General features: G+C 33.3%; 1 protein-coding gene across 2 annotated transcripts; it reads left to right on the top strand.

The window, feature by feature from the left end:
* Nucleotides 1-267: 267 nt before the first annotated feature.
* Nucleotides 268-16,239, top strand: gyg1b (glycogenin 1b). 2 transcript variants are annotated; one of them, XM_051097790.1, is made up of 7 exons: nt 268-377; nt 1,340-1,475; nt 1,559-1,733; nt 2,042-2,204; nt 11,703-11,829; nt 12,292-12,502; nt 15,194-16,239. In XM_051097790.1, exons 1-7 carry the CDS (start codon nt 371-373, stop codon nt 15,338-15,340), a joined length of 966 nt encoding a protein of 321 aa, XP_050953747.1. In that variant the 5' UTR covers nt 268-370; the 3' UTR covers nt 15,341-16,239. The 2 variants fall into 2 exon arrangements, with proteins under 2 accessions (XP_050953747.1, XP_050953746.1); XM_051097789.1 differs by having other exon boundaries at nt 292-377; nt 1,337-1,475.
* The last annotated feature ends 1,405 nt before the right edge of the window (nt 16,240-17,644 follow it).

Raw genomic sequence — 17,644 nt, 5'->3', positions numbered from 1 at the left:
CAAAATAGAGAATATTTTTAATATGAAATATGCACATGTATTGATATATTTATATCATATACACATACCCAAAATATATTTATGAAACAATATCTAGAAATGTGAAAATATACACCTTATCTTTGACATTCATATAAATTACAACCGAAAATCTTGGAAATCTGTCAACAACCCAAGTGCAGTTAGTTATGAAACCACGCCCCAGATATCACGAACCAATCGTGGCCGTGTCCGCAGAGCCCTTTCTGGTCACGTGTCTGTCAGCAGTATATATGGAGAAGGTCTGTGCTGGTATAAATGAACTCAAGACGTAAAACAGAGTCTCTTTTATTGAAGTGACACTGCTGTTCTGAGGGAGTCAATAACGAGCATGGCAGGTATGTGACAAATAATGCACTTTGTAAATTGAACCGAGAGGGGTGGATCATCTTATAGCCTGCTGCAAAAATCTATACGATTTTATTTACATGCTGTATATAGTCTATATGTTGAGCTGTATGCATATGTAAATAATAATGCTTTAAGGGATGTGGATGCTCGCTGCATTACTCATATTGAATGCATAGTATGTAATGCTGACTTCTGCTATGATTGCTCAAGTTTAAGATGATTGTTTTTATAATCCAAATATTTTTGACACAAATCAGACTGTAAAGAATCGGATGAAACGGTTCACAAACCCGGTCTGAACAATTCGTTGGTTCTCGAGTCAACTCATCAACAGTTCACTGAACTGTTTTTAATAATAGTATTTCATTAAAACAAGCAAAAACTTTTCAGCCGACATATAAGATCATTTAAGTAGTGTTTAATGCAAATTTAAACAAATTTTGAATGGCTGTTTTATGAACTGAATCATTACTACACTGATTGAACTCGGACATTTTCAACAAACACGCCTTTTAATATAATTGTATTAAAGAAAAACGTAACATTATGACTTTATAGGATTATTTTAGAGAATGTGTTGTGTGGAACACGTCGTGAGATTAAAGAATCACTAAATCAGCTTTGAACCGATTCTTTTAATCGTACTGTTCAGAAGAACCGATTCTTCGAATCAAATTAGAAGTATGTTGAAAAGAAAAATGCATCTGTCATGGCCACTTACATTGGCACAGCTTATAATTGTTCATTTGTACATTCAGCTTTGTAAGTTTCACAACTTTTGGCATTATTATGAGGGAAAACATGCATCACCAGTCATCTTCCAGTAAGGCTTACATCTTAATTTTTCCATTTTGTTGCCATCTGTTATGCCTTAGCATAATACTTTAAAACCAAATTCATAGACCTTACCTGTCAGTCAGTGTTATGTCAATCTTCATTTCTTCAGCAGAACAGGCATTTGTCACTTTGGCCACAAACGATAGCTATGCAAGAGGAGCTATGGTGCTTGGGAAATCCCTTAGGAACCACAAGACTTCAAAAAAGCTGGTGGTGCTCGTCGGACCCCATGTGTCTGATCAGTCAAGGTACAGCATGCTTAATTCAGCCAGTATTGTACTGCAAACTGACTTCTGTGGAACACAAAATGAGATGTTTTTGAATGTTCTAGGGCGGTTCTTCATAAGATCTTCGATGAAGTCAGGCTAGTGGATGTGTTGGACAGTGGGGACACAGCACACTTGGCCATGATGAAGAGACCTGATCTGGGTGTCACTTTCACCAAGCTGCACTGCTGGACTCTCACACACTACTCCAAATGTGTGTTTATGGATGCAGACACACTGGTGAGTTTGCAGCATGACTCCAAACCAGCTGGTTAACAGAGTTCAAGTTGTGCCTTGTCAAAACATGCATGAAATATTTATAATGTGGTTTGCTGTCATTTGAATTACACTGCACACCATTAACTCAGTGCGTGAATGCACGTCTCTGTGTTACATTTAACTTGTTTAACTTGCACTAAGCAGTGTAGGCATGCCAAGGGATAGGAATGCCTTCAACTTTAAATGTAGTTATTTATCTGAATGAAAATACAGTAAAAACAGTAATATTGTGAAATACGATTTTACTGAGACTTTTCTATTGGCTCTAGGTGGTATCAAACATCGATGAGCTGTTTGACAGAGAGGAGTTGTCAGCAGCTCCAGACCCCGGCTGGCCTGATTGTTTTAACTCTGGTGTGTTTGTGTTTCGCCCGTCCAACGAAACCTACGGCAAACTTCTGCAGTATTGCACAGAACACGGCAGCTTTGACGGTACGTAAAATACCACTGTCGTTCGGTTTTAGATGTGTCAGAACTCTAAATATCAGCTTTTTTCATTTTTTTTTTTTCCCTTTTTAAGCAGTTTATGTGACAGATGCATAATATTCTGAATATTCTGAAGTCATACAATAGTTTTGTGTCACAGTTGTGGAAAAGTTAAGAGAAAAACTGTGTAAAAATAAAATAATGAAATCTAAATAATTTAAAATTAATAAATAAATAAAAGCAAATAAATAAAAAAGATCAATAATAGATAAATAAAATTATTAAAACAATTAAATTAAAAGAAATAATGCATTATGAAAATAAATAAAATATAAATAATAAAAAGGCAGATCAGCGATAGATAAATGAATAATAAAATTAGATTACAATAAATACATTACAATAAATAAAAAATTAGATCAGAAATAGATAAATAAATGAGTAATAAAAATAGATCACATGTATAAATAAGTAAATAATATACATTTGATTGAAATCAAATAAATAAAAATACATTAAAACAAATAATACATTTAACAGTAAAGTACTATAGTGACTATAAATGAAAAACTATAAAATAAAAAATATATAATATAAATATAAAAACATATATAATATATACATATATAATACTAATATAAAAAAAACTATATACTATAAATAAAGAAGATATTTTCCAAATTATATTTAACGCATTTATGATATTTATTTTTTAAATTTAACATTAAAATAAATAATACTTTTTTATAAATTTGTCTGTGATATCTTCTGATATAGATCACTTTTAATAGTACTTTTTTATCATCTCAGAGCTTAGACCATGTCAGTATCTATTTATAGCACTTTTCTAATCCATGAATCTTGTCTAGATAGTAATCTAACATTTGTTTATACAGCTTTTAAAGCTTCCCGTATTTATCTCTCTAGTGATTTAGCCGCTTATCAAGTACCTCATCTGCAATTGAGGCCAGTTATGGCTAAATAACCCATCAGAGTTTTTTTAGATGGCTAATGTTTCTAACCGTATTCATCTTCTTTCATCACCCCTTTTCATTCCTCCTCTCCAATTCAGCAGAAACATCTCTGCATTTCCCCACACGCCCAGCACTTTGACGTGTGTTAATCTTACACACACTGTCAGCGTTATTAAGTCGTTCTTCCCTGTTTGCATCAGAAAATCACCTCAAGTGAAAATGCCCAACAGAGTCTCTCGAGTATTGCCCAACACAGCTGGTCCATAAGCCCGGCAAGAGGAATTTGGCACGGGCGCCCTCAGCAAACAAAAGGCCTTTCAAGGCAACCCTGTTTTTCCTTTTCTTTAGGAGCCAAGGCCATTTTTCTACAGCCACCTCTTGGCCAATGTGCTCGTTATGCAACCTTTATGGGTTTTAGTAATTTGGTAAAATGGCAGAATGGCAACAGAAAAAGAGTGTGCATGTATCTTTTTCCCCAGGCTTTGTTTTTCACTTGTTAGTTGATAAAATGCAGGACGAGTAATTGTTTGCATATGTCAGCTTATGTGAGTGACTTGCAAATCTATGGTGTATTGGTGTAATTTTTTGGACTTGTTTTCAGCTCCACGACACAGTGAACCCATTCTTATGAGTCTGGCTGTGAGTTTGAGCGTGTCCATCGAGGAACCAATTAGATTGCTGCGTTGTGAGGGTGGGCTCTGCTTACATTATGGAGACTGGCACCTTTTCAAAAGCCTGTTTATTATGGACTGTCATAATTGCAGGCTGCATAAATGCTACACAGTCTTGTCCGCTTGAGTTTTTGGTCTGTTTTTGTCTTTGGTAGCTTTGAAGTGACCAGTGACTGTCCTCTGAACATCCTCTGACACATCAGAGCTCTAATAGTGTGGTAATTTGCAATGATTGCTTTATTTTTAGCAGAGCTAGCTTGTTTGTGGTCATAACAGGGGAAGCTTGAACTCGAACTTGACTGTTGCCATGTTGTCTTGTGGTATTCCCTGCCCAATGAAGCTTTGGGAGCTTGGGTGAGAAGAACATGAGAAAGTAAATAAAAATGTCAGAGGACAATATGACTGGTGCTTTTCTGTGCAAAATAAGTCACTATAATGATGGGTGTTTTGGCTGACTCCCCTGTGTGGTTGCTATGGTGTTGTTAGGGTGTTCTGGGTAGTTATACAGTAAGTGAGTTACTGCATGGTTGCTAGGGTGTTCTGTGTGGTTGCTATGACGTTGTTAGGGTGTTCTGTGTGGTAGTTATGGTGTTGTTAGGGTGTATACAGTAAGTGTGGTGCTGCATGGTTGCTAGGGTGTTTTGCGTGCTTGCTATGGCATTGTTAGGGTGTTCTGGGTGATTGCTATGCTGTTATTAAGGTGTTCTAGGTGGTAATACAATAAGCGTGCTGCTTCTTAGTTGTTAGGGTGGTTGTTATGGTGTTATGGCATTCTGAAAAGTTCTGTGTGGTAGTTATGGTGTTGTTAGTGTGTACTGGGTGGTTGTTATGGTATTGTTAAGGTGTTATGGAGGTTGCTATGGTGTTAGGGTGTTCTGGGTGACTATACAGTAAGTGTCGTGCTGCATAGTTTTGTGTGGTTGCTATGGTGGTGTTAGTGTGTTCTGTGTTGTTGTTAAGGCATTGTTAGAGTGTTCTGTGTGGTTGCTATAGCACTGTTATGGTGTTCTGGGTGACTATACAGTAAGTGTCATGCTACTTGGTTGCTAGGGCATTTCTGCATGGTTGCTATGGCGTTGTTAGGGCATTCTGGGTGATTCCTATGTGGTTGTTAATGTTTTCTAGGTGGTAATACAATAAGTGTGTTTCTGTTTGGTTGTTAGGGTGTTCTGAGAGGTTGTTATGGCATTCTGAAAAGTGCTGTGTGGTAGTTACGGTGTTGTTAGTGTGCACTGGGTGGTAGTTATAGCATTTTTAGGGTGTTCTGGGTAGTTATACACTAAGTGTATTGCTGCATGGTTGCTAGAGTGTTCTGTGTGGTTGCTATGGTATTGTTAGGATGTTCTGGGTGACTATACAGTAAATATGTTGCTGCATGGTTGCTAGGGTGTTTTGTGTGGTTGCTATGGCGTTGTTAGAGTGTTATGTGTGATCGCTATGGGATTGTTAGTGTGTTCTGGGTGGTTTCTATAGTGTTGTTAGGGTGTTGTGGGTGACTATACTGTAAGTGTGTTGCTGCATGGTGGTTAGGGTGTTCTGTATGGTTGCTATGGCATCGTTAGGGTGTTTCGGGTGGTTATACAGTAAGTGCCTTGATGCGTGGTTGCTAGGGTGTTCTGTGTCATTGCTATAGTGTTGTTAGTGTGTTCTGGGTGACTATACAGTAAGTGTGCTGCTGTGTGGTTGGTTGGGTGTTCTGCGTGGTTGCTATGGCATTGTTAGGGTGTGCTGTGTGGTTATAAGCGTGTTGCTCCATGGTTGATAGGGTGTTTTAAGGTCCTTGGCAATGTGTTCTGAATGATTGTACGCTGGTTGCTAGGGTGTTTTAGATGCCGTAGTAAGGGTGTTGCTAGGTGATTGGTAGGGTGTTCTAGCTTGCAAGGTGGTTGCTATGTGATTGCTACTGTAGGTGATTGCTAGGGTATTGTGATGGTTCCAAGGCAGTTGCAAAGGTTTGTAGGTTAGCTGTACACTGTAAAAAACAATTTGAGTCAACTTATTCAATAATTTGTTATCTGGCTGCCTTAAAATTTTAAGTTCAGTCAACTCAAAAAAACATTTATTCAATTTGAAATGTTAAGTTGTACTAAGTGACAACTTAGATACTTGAGTTAATTCAACTTAAAATTTTAAGGCAGCTGGGTTACTTAGCTTTCTTTTAAGTTTAACAAACACAAATATCTAAGTTGTCACTTAGTGCAACTTAACATTTAAAGTTGACTAAACTTATTTGAGTTGACTGAACTTTTCTGAAATTTTAAGGCAGCAGGGTAACAAATTATTTTAAGCTGATTCAACAAATTGTGTTTTTTGTTTTTTTACAGTGTAAGAGCATTGCTAGATAATTGCTGGGGTGTTGCTAAAGATGCTAAAGAGCATCTCAAGAGTATTTCTAGGTGACTGCTGAAGTGTTCTGGATAGTATTAATTGTACTGTTAGGTGGTTGCTAGAATGTTTCTAGGCAACTGCTAGGATGTTCTGGATGGTTGTAAGTGTGTTGCTAGGGCATTCTGGGTGCTTGCTGTGGCAATGGTATGTGGTTGCTAAGGTGTTATGGATAGCTGTGCTGTGGTATTCTAGATCGTTGTAAGGGCATTGCAAGGTGGTTTCTAAGGCTTTATTAGGCGATTGCTAGGATGTTCTGGATGAGTTGTTAGGTGGTTGCTATGGTGTTCTAGATAGCTGTAAGGTTGTTGCTAGGTGGTTGCTCCAGGGCAATGTTAGTTGATTGCTAGGACATTCTGTTTGGTTGTAAGATGGTTGCTAGGGTGTTCTAGATAGTAAAAAAGACATTACTAGTGTGTTAGTAGGTGATTGCTAGGGTGTTTTAGATCATTGTAAAGCAGTTGTTAGGATGCCCTAGATAATTGTTTCTTGCTATTGCGTTGCTAAGTGGTTGCTAAGGTGTTCTGGATGGTTATAAGGGCATTGTATGCTATTTCTAGGGTGTTCTAGAGGGTCATAATGCATTTTTTAGTTGCTAGGGTGTTCTAGATGGTTGCTATGATGTTCAGAGTGATTAGATGCAGTTTGTACTGTTAAGTCATGCTTACGTTTACTTATGCTTACAAAAAAATAACATGACAATAACATGATTAGTTTTTTTTGTTGTTGTTTTTAGATTTTAAACTACAGTAATTTAAAAATAAAACAGTGAGTATGTTTAGGAATGATTCAAGGGTGTTTTGCATCAGTCGAACAAATCAGTCAGATCACTTCCAGTTTTGTTGTAGCCATTCAGACAACTGGCATCCAAAGACAAAGCATCAGTGTGTTTTCTCGTACCTCCAGAGCGGTTGAATTTCTGAAACTGTGTATCAAAATCAAACAATCATCTTTCCATTTCCTGGTTTATTACAGTCCTGATGACCTGAGGCTATCATGCGGACTTGTTCTCATCGTCTGCCAATGTAAACCAGCCAGAGACTATGGACATTCCTGCACAGTTCAGATCATCCTCTCAAAATGAACAACCCAGTACTGCAGTAATGTCTGTAGAGCCGCTTGCACAAAGAAAGCCCAGGGGAGGATTCTGAACCCTGTTTCTGGGCTCCTGAAGGCACGCCCAAATTAAACAACGCTGGATTGGTTTAGCTGGTAAACCAGCATGCTTTCAAGCGCATTATTCAGAATGCTCCAGCATGTTAGTTAATCTGCTATAGGCATGTAGTATTATTAGGTGAGTTTGACAATGTCTTCTTTGGCTAGCAGTGAGGATGCAGTATATGGTTTGTGCTGACTATATTCATTTCCTTGTAGCGTGCACATGATCTGTCCTGGGGCAAACATTCATGTGTTTTAGTGCAAAAGATGGCACTGGATTCTAAGCGCAGCCCATAGTTTAACAGACAGATATTGAACAAATAAACGGACTAGATAACAATAACCTTTAAAGTCAGCATGAAAAGAAAGTTCATCATATCTCTTTTTTAAATGCGGGTTATTGACCAGACATGACTGTGATTGGCTACAATGTAATGCTTATCATTGTAGCCAATCACAGTCATGTCTGGTGAGCGCGTGCACACTATGGCCAATCAGTGATGTTTAAAAATCGGCTCAACAGCGCTCCAATGTGAGCAGGAAATGGATGTTTTTAAAATTTCAGTACCGAAAGTACCGAACCCAATACCATTTGACAACTCTATCTCAAAGTATACTTACAAGGGTTATCGGATGCAAAGTTCACTTTTACATGTTGTTTGAACATTAATATGTGTTGGCAGTGTATGTACAAATCTACCCTATAATGATAAAAATCCATGCAGTGGTTTTTAATTAATCTGTAAAAATAATATCCCCTTTTTCAAATCGAGCCGTTCTCAGATGCCTGGCGTCACACCCACAGAGGCCGCTCCCACAATAGTTGATTGACATGAGCGTCTTACCACAGATCCGCCTAAATTAGCTGTAACAGTCCGACCTCCGTTGTTTTGATGCCAGAGCAGGGATGTAAGTTAGACAAGAATATCTCAGATTGAGCTATTGAGGTGTTGTATTGCTGGATGTAATAATGAACATGGCGGCCGTCATTTACTCCCAACATCTGAGCCGCTGAAGATGCAGTTGATTACATTTGTTTGTGAAGCGAATGCACCTCCTGATCTACATAAATGCGTCTATGTTCACGCAAATCATTCGTGATTCAGCTTCACTTACAGCAGAAGTGAGAATAAGGTTTTTTTTTATGAATCTCTGCAATCACCTTTCCTAATAACGTGCTAGTTAGCAAGTTTAAGGGCTAAACATGGCTAAATGCGGCTAAAGTAAACAGGCTCGTCACTCCACAAGGAGAAGAGAGGGGCGGGGCGAGCAGAGCTAATTAACATTTAAAGCAACCTCGACCAGAACAGGATGATTTTTGCAAAGGTGATTTTGGCAAGGTGAAAAAGGTGTTATTTACACAACCATTGAGAAATTTTAACCAAAGCATGTTATAGACTTTTCATTAAGACCCTAAAAAATCATATCAATAGTGGAAAATGGGCATCCGATGACCCCTTTTATGACCCCTGCCGCTATTTCTGTTTCATTGTGCTTTTAACTATTATAATCCTCAGGAAAAAAAAAGTAAATACTAACCGAATTTAAATTGTATGTTAACCCGCTGTCTGCATATCTGCATGTGTACTATTAATATTCCCTGTGTCCTCCTACACTTCTGGATTCTGTGGCTGCCACGGCACTGTACAGATGCATAGATGATCTCAATGTGGGCTGATTAAACAGCCTTTCGGTGTTTTTAATAGTGCAGCTATTTCAGTGTGTGTGTGTGTGAGATGCTGTGAGATGTATATCTGTGTGTGACGTGACTCTGTGGTGTGTGTCGTGTCTTTAGTGACCTTTGAGCAAGCGTGCAGGAACTAGGCTGCTCTTTCAGAGCGTGACCTTTTTTAGATACCTGTATGTAGGGTCTTTTTTCAGCTAGTAAGCACCTGGACACATTCCTTATACTGTTAACTGCTCAAAAACAGCATGACTGCTGTACATGTATTTTAATTTATCTGATATAAGATGTGATTTTTATACTGCTGATTTTCACAGTATGTATTGCTGGTGTTTGGTGGGTGTTCACAGTACACTCATTATGACTCACTGTCTTCATTTAGTGAACTATGTGTCATTCACTATGCAGTCAGTAGTTCTGAACACTGTATGTCTTTGTCTTCCTACCTGACAGCTATTGTGAACAAACGGATCAGATTTGATCACATACAAAATGACTGTGAAACAGTCGGAAGACAGAAAACCATATTAACATCCTAGCAACCACCCAGATCACTCTAGCAACCGCACAGAGACATTAAAAAGCAATGAGAGCATTTTAGCAACCTCATAGCAACGCCCAACAACCAACAACAACATCCAAACAACTAAAACATTGAAATATGATTTCAAAGACTAACTTTTATACTTGGTTCCTTTAAAAAATATAAGCACTGTGCCTCTGTGCCTCTTTATCAACAGATCAAAACAGATGTAATTTTTTATTTTATTTTTATTTCATTTTGCTAATTTTATTTAGTTGTTTTGTATTTATTTATTGTTTATTTAGTTTAGTAATTATTAGTACATTCATGCATTTTTAGTTATGTATTAAAATTGTCTTTACTCATTTATTTATTTTATTTATTATTTGTTTATTCATTCATAGTTTTTTTTTGTTGTTTAGTAATTATTTGTATTTACATATTCATTCATTCATTTTTAGTTATGTATTAAAATATCTTTGTTCATTTATTTATTTTATTTACTATTTGTTTATTCATTCATAGTTTTTTTTTTGTTGTTTAGTTTAATTATTTATTTTTTTATTTGTATTTTTTATAGTATTATTTATTTTATTTATTATGTATTCATTCATAGTTATTTATTAATTCACTCATTCATTCGTTAATTTTTAGTCCTGTATTCTTTTAATTGTCTGTTTGTTTGTTGGTTGGACTATTTATTTATTTATTTTTATTTATTAATTCACATTTATTTGTTTATTTCAGTAATTATTAGTATTCATTCATTTATTTTTAGTTATGCATTTGTTTAATTGTCTGTTTGTTTAATTATTTAATTTTATGTATTTATTCATAGTTTTTATTTATTTATTTATAGTTATTTACATATTTCTTTCTTTTCTTTCTTTCGTTCTTTCTTTATTTATTTACTTATTCATTTGTTTATTTTTAGATATGTATTCTTTTAATTGCCTGTTTGTTTGTTTTTATTATTTATTTATTCATAGTTTTTATTGATTTATTTATTTATTTATTCAATTTTAGTTATATTTTACATTCTTTTAATTGTCTGTTTGTTTAATTATTTATTTTTATTTATTATTTATTTATTCATAGTAATTTAATTATTCATTTAATTGTTTTTGTTTGTTTATTTTAGTATTCATTCATTCATGCATGCATTCGCTCGTTCATTTTTAGTTACGTATTCTTTTAATTGTTTATTTATTTATTTTTATTTATTTATTTATTCAGTCACTCATTCATTCGTTTGTTCATTTTTAAATATGTATTCTTTTAATTGTCTGTTTGTTTGTTTTTAATATTTATTTATTCATTTATAGTTTTTTAATTTTGTTTATTTTAGTAAATGTTAGTATTTATTCATTCATTCATTCTATTTTAATTATTTGTGTTTATTTATTTTTATTTATTATTTACATATTTATAGTAATTTATTTATTCATTTAATTGTTCGTTTTAGTATTCATTCATTCATTTTTAGTTATGTATACTTTTAATTGTTTATTTATTTATTTATTTTCATTTGTTCGTTTATTTTTAGATTTAGATTTATAGATTTCTTTTAATTGTCTGTTTGTTTGTTTTTATTATTTATTTATTCATAGTTTATTTTTTTTTTCATTTTAGTAATTATTAGTATTTATTTATTCTTTTTAGTTATAAATTCTTCTAATTATCTAATTAATTACTTATTTTTATTTATGATTTATTTATTCATTTATAGTTATTTATTAATTTAATTGTTTGTTTATTTTAGAATTCATTCATTCATTAGTTTGTTCTTTTAATTGTTTGCTTGTTTGTTCATTTATTTGTATTTATTTTTAATTTATTCATTTTTAGTTATGTATTCTTTTATTTGTTTGGTTATTAATTATTTATTAATTATTTATTTTTATTATCATTCATTTTTATTTACTTATTTATTCATTCATTCATTGTTTATTTATTTGTTGCAGTTACAGTTGGTGATGCTGGTAGTGCAGATATCACAATTTAACTGTATAAAGTGAAGGACTTGTAGTTGTGTTATTTACTGTGTTGTAAGTTATACTGCTAATTAAAAGATAGCAAAAAATCCATTTTATTCCATTCATTCAACAGGAGGGGACCAAGGAGTTCTGAACGGCTTCTTCAGCGACTGGGCAACAGCCGACATCAACAAACACCTTCCTTTCATCTATAACATGAGCAGCATAGCCATCTACACTTACCTTCCTGCGTTTAAACAGTAAGTGCAACTCCTTGACTCCAGCAGCGGCTCTTCACTCTATCACTGATGCTGGCATGTGCTGGCCTGAAGACGGGACAGTAACAGGATACACACACCAGTCACATGAAGGCCGCTTATGCCGTAACATCGGGTTACAGGAGCTGAGGAAGAAGAGTCCGAGACGGGCTGAGAGTATGAGGGTCATAAAATCATCGTGCTAGTTTGATAATGCTTTCAGCTGCCAGTAATGGCATGCATGGTCTTCTCACTTCAGATTTAAATCCATTGTGTAGATCTGAACTCACAGAAAATGTCAGAGCAGATTTCAGTTGGGCGGTTTAACCAGTCAGATCCTGCAGTATTACTTTAGCGCAAAGCAATAAACATATTTTATTTTCAGCTCAACACTGAAATGCATTCATCCCTGTGACGTCTAGTATCATTCAGGAATACGTGCTGAAAATGTCTTTCCGTGCACAGATATGGTGCAAATGCAAAGGTTGTGCACTTCCTGGGCCAGATGAAGCCGTGGAGCTACACGTATAACCTCACGCAGAGGACACTGAGAGGGGACGTGCAGGCCTCGTCTCAGCCCGGCTTCCTGCTGCAGTGGTGGGCTCTGTACAGCGCTGAGGTGCTGCCCATGCTGGTCAGAGAGTATGGAGACCAGCCCTTCATCTCCGGCTGTGAGGTCAGGCTTAAACATACACAAACAAGAAGATAACCATGTCCTTGAGCTTTCTTGTCCATGCCCCTGGTAAAAGGCATTATTTTCATGGTAGCATCTTTGAAACGCCTCTCGGTCAGCTGTTCTCAGCTTATCTCTTGATGGGGAAACATCGAATTTTCCAAAACTGGTCATCAAACTTCACATTTCCAAATTTCATATTTGAAATCACCAGTGGAATCTGACAACACCTTCCTCATAAATTAGAACGTAAGTTTTCTATAGCAGCTGCAGTGATGCCATGACTTTACCGATTGGTGATTGGTTCTTTTACTGAGAGGGGGCGGGACTATGCACTTTCTCCCATTCATAAGTAATAGCAGTGTACTGTCTCTGTATATCTAAAGTCTTTGTTAGTATCATTTAATTGTTTGTAGGTTTTAGTGTTCATTCATTCATTCATTTATTAATTAATTTCTTTGTTCATTTTTAGATGGGTTCTTTTGTCTGTTTGTTTTTATTATTTGTTTATTCATTCATAGTTTATTTATTTTGTTTATTTTAGTAATTGTTAGTATTTATTCATTCATTCCTTATAGTTATTCATTCTTCTAATTATCTGTTTGGTTAGTAATTTCTTTTATTCATGATTTATTTATTTATTCATTTCATTGTTTGTTCATTTTAGTATTCATTCATTCATAAGTCATTTGTAGTTATGTATTCTTTTAATTGTTTGTTTGTTTGTTCATTTATTTGTATTTATTATTTATTTACTCATTATAGTATTTTGTTTGTTTTTATATTATTAATATTACGCGATGCAGTGACTTTTACTTTTTTCTTTTACTGAGAAGGCGGGACTATTCCTCCATGCGCATTGCACTTTCTCCCATTCATAAGTAATAGGAGTGTACTTTCTCTGTATATCTAAAGTCTTTGTTAGTGTCTAGCTGTAAGTTACTTACCTTAAAAGTGATCATTACTTAATGTTTAGGTTTGTGGGTTTTTAACCATTTTGACTTCAAAGCCCCTCGTTATCAACAGTATTCAATGATTTCTACAGTTATTTGTGATTTACTGGATTAATAAAAAATAAAATAAGAATGAAATAAATAAAAACGCACAATTTCTGCCCAATATTTTTTATAGGCTTTTGGAGATTGCCATCTTCCTCAAATAATTTAATTTAATTTAATTTAATTTAATTTAAAAAGTCAATCCAAAAAAAGTTTAGCATAACAAGAACAGGTGTAATTCAATTTAAATATGTAAATTTACATGACTTTTCCATGTCTAGAAATGACCGTTTTAAAACTAGTCTCATATATCCAGCCATCCATTCAGCCATTTATTTATTTATATATTTAAATTTTATATATATTTATATATTTATTTATTTAAATGTACATATTTATTTACTGTCAACAGTATTCGATGATATTATGATTATGTGATTTACTTGATTAAATAAATAAATACTTAATTTCTGCCCAATATTTTTATAGGTTTTCGGAGATTACCATCTTCTTCAAATAAATAAACAAATAGTACATTTAATGTAATTTTATACATTTTCTTCTTCAAGATTTACTGAATTTACTAAATAAAGTCGATTAAATAAAAATTAATTAAAAAATTACAATTTATGTCTGATATTTGTTTTAGAGTTTAGCATAACAAGAACAGGTGTAATTCAATTTAAATACGTAAATTTACTTGACTTTTCCATGTCTACAAATAACACTTTTAAAACTAGTCTTATATATATATAAAGCCATTTATTTATTTGTTTGTTGTCAACAGTATTCAATTATATTATGATTTTTACAGTTATTTGTGATTTAATGGAATGAATGAATGAATAAATTAATAAATAAATAAATAAAAACTTTAGAGATTGCGATCTTCTTCAAATAAATAAATAATACATTTAATTTAACTGTATACATTTTCTTCTTCAGGATTTACTGGATTTACTAAATAAAACAAAGTAAATTTTCAAGTTCTGTCTGATATTTGTTTTAGAGTTTAGAATAACAAGAACAGGTGTAATTAATTTTAAATATGTAAATTTACATTACTTTTCCATGTCTAGAAATTTCACTTTTAAAACTAGTCTCATATATTCATCTTTCTGTTTTTGTTTGCTTGTTTGTAAGAGTCCTGGTTCTTGAAAGAGGGACATTTTGTTTGAAATTTACTAGATTAAAAAAAAAAAAAACTTTCTACATCAATAACATTTTGTAGACCTTGGCATATCAATAAAAGAGTATAAATTCATTTAAATTCATTTACCTTTATTATTATTATTTTTTTTTTTTTTTTGTTTGTTTAATAATTTATTGACATGACTTTTCCAGCTCTAGAAATCACACACAAAATTTTTGTACCTCATATATCCATGTTTTTCGATACTGTGGGAATCCTGTTTTTGTTCCAAAAAAAAAATGTACAATTATTAAATTAAGAGGTATCTTTATGTGGCTTGTTTTGGCATATTTTAATGCCTGTTTAGTCTTATTTTACATCATTTTAATCATCTTCAGTTCAGTCATCTTGAGGGCACCTGGTTGAGAACCACTGATTTAGATTCATACAAAACCTCTGCGGCTGCTCATCCTTTCCTTTTCACAGCAGCATTTCTTTTTTTTTTAATTATTATTATTATTAATGTCATGTTTTTAATCACCTGGATTGTTGTGTTGTTCACAGGAGGATGCTGCGGCGAGCGAGGAGCACGTTCAGCCGCTCATGTCGTCAGCGGAGCGCAAGCAGAGGTGGGAACAGGGCCAGGCCGACTACATGGGAATAGACTCTTTTGACAACATTCAGAAAAAGCTTGACGTTTTCCTGAAATAAAAAGTCAAACTGTCAAAAACACATAGAAATTTTAAGGGGAATTCAACTATGCAACACTCGCAGTCTGCTAACTCATCACGCTCTTTGTCTTCATTTATTGCCAGAACTTTGCCTTTAAACCTCATGCAAAATGTGAATTCTGAATGCGCATGCGATTTCACGGATCAGTTTTGGTCCGGCTTTGTCTTTCATAAGTTTCCATGTTTTAAAGATGAACTTGTCTTTTTTTTTCTTTCTGGGGACTTATACTGACACCTAGTGGTGTGGATTTCTGAGCATGCAATAGAAATAGTTTCAATACCAATCCCAATGTACAAATTCTCAATTTTCAGTGATTAATATATACATTTTACATACAAAACCCAGCTACTACTGAGGTGACATGTTCAATGTACATAAACCAGCTTTTATCAAACTACTGTCGTAACTGCAGTGTTTCATCTCACATGTACATGATTTTAAACATTTAAACAGTCATTTTCATTTCTTTCGGTATGACGTTTTTTTTACTGAGGAAAAAAGGAACGTAGTGCACCTTTAACTAGAGCAAATCATGTTGCCAATACCAGCACTTTTAAATAAAACTACATTCTTAAGCGGTTATAGTTTTAAGCAAAAGCTTCTCTTTCTCTCCCATAATCACCTGTTGTTGATTATGTGCCTTAATGTTCACTTTTTAAGGGCTTGATGTTCTTGAATGTCTGCTTGATCTTATGTTTTATCTTAACATGTTTACATTATGTTCTCTGGTTTACAGTTGTTGTTATTGTCTTCTCATTCACAATCTATTCTCACAAATCTTCCTTTTTTATATCTTTGTCTGTTTTTCTTTTGTACCTGTTTCCTTTTATTCAGTGTTACAGGGCCTTTGTCTGCTCCGGCTAAAAATAAAGCTTTTAAAATGATCATGTGGGATATTTAATCTTTTTTATTGTTGTATTAATGTATGTCTTATATATTAGTAAGACTTGTAATGTTTTTTTAGAGAAGTCTCTTATGCTCAAAAATGCAGAAAATAAACAATAATACTACAAAATGTTTTTTTACAATATAAAATAATGTTTTTTATTTTAACATACTTTAAAATATAATTTATTCCTGTGATTCAACGCTGAATTTTCATCAGCTGTTACTCCAGTCTTAAGTGTCACATGATCCTTCAGAAATCATTCTAATATGCGGATTTATTATTATAATTATCAATGTTGCAAACAGTTGTGCTGCCAAATATTTTTTTGGAACCTGTGATTCTTTTTTCAGGATTCTTTGATGAATAACAAGTTAAAAAGAACTGCATTTATACATAATATTTTTTTTTTCTAACAATGTTAATCTATCCTGTCACTTTTTATTAATTTAACACATCCTTGCTGAATTAAGTATTAATAAAAAAAGAAAGAATAAACATTTCCTGACCCGAAACTTTTAAACAGTACTGTATATTGTTAGAAAACCTTTCTATTTTAAATAAATGCTGTTCTTTTTATTCTTTTATTGATCAAAGAATCCTGACAAAAAGTATCACAAGTTACAAAAATATTAAGCAGCACAACTGTTTTCAACGTTGATAATAAATCAGCATATTAAAATGATTATTGAAGGATCGTGTGACACTTAAGACCGGAGTGACAGCTGATAAAAATATTTGGCATCACAGGAATAAATTATATTTTAAAGTATATTAAAATGTAATAACATTTTGCAATATTACTGTTGCAGTCTTGATGAGCATAAGAGAATTCTTATGCTTTTTTCTTAAAAAACAAAAACAAAAAAACATTACAAGTCTTACTGATCCCAAACTATTGAGTGGTAGGGAATATCTCAAGCAAAATTATTTATGAATAATTTTAATCAGAAACAAAGCGGCATCTAGCGGTTGGTAAAGTGTTTGCAGTTTATACTGTACACTAATAAAAAAATATATAGTTATAATACTTATAATACATTGTTTTATAATACAAATATAATACACTGAGTTCAAGCATACTACATATAATTTTTAAAAATACTCTTACAAGTTTTCTATAAAGTTAAATTCAACCAAATATAAATGGTTCCATTGGAAATTAAAAAAAAAAAAAAACTTTTTATATTTAAATTATGATCAAAAGTGTAAAATGATATTTTAATTGTTCGCTTTTTAGGTTAAAGTAATATAATGATTATCAATAATTTAATTCATTTAAAAAAAATGCGTGCATAGCCTGTTGACTATTGTTTTGTATTTACTGATTGATTGATTGATTGAAGCGGACTGTTATTCACATTATCATAATTTATGCACCCGACATCGCCCCTCGA

This window comes from Labeo rohita, chromosome 24 (genome assembly GCF_022985175.1).
Source record: "Labeo rohita strain BAU-BD-2019 chromosome 24, IGBB_LRoh.1.0, whole genome shotgun sequence".
In the NCBI taxonomy this organism is placed as follows: Eukaryota; Metazoa; Chordata; class Actinopteri; order Cypriniformes; family Cyprinidae; genus Labeo; species Labeo rohita.
Note: the sequence above shows the minus strand (reverse complement) of the source record. Positions and strands in the feature narration are given on the sequence as shown.

Excerpts from the sequence above, each read along its gene's own strand:
- gyg1b (XM_051097789.1), top strand. Across the intron at positions 1,734-2,041 it reads TTATGGATGCAGACACACTG|GTGGTATCAAACATCGATGA; the intron begins GTGAGTTTGCAG and ends TATTGGCTCTAG. Across the intron at positions 2,205-11,702 it reads AGAACACGGCAGCTTTGACG|GAGGGGACCAAGGAGTTCTG; the intron begins GTACGTAAAATA and ends TTCATTCAACAG.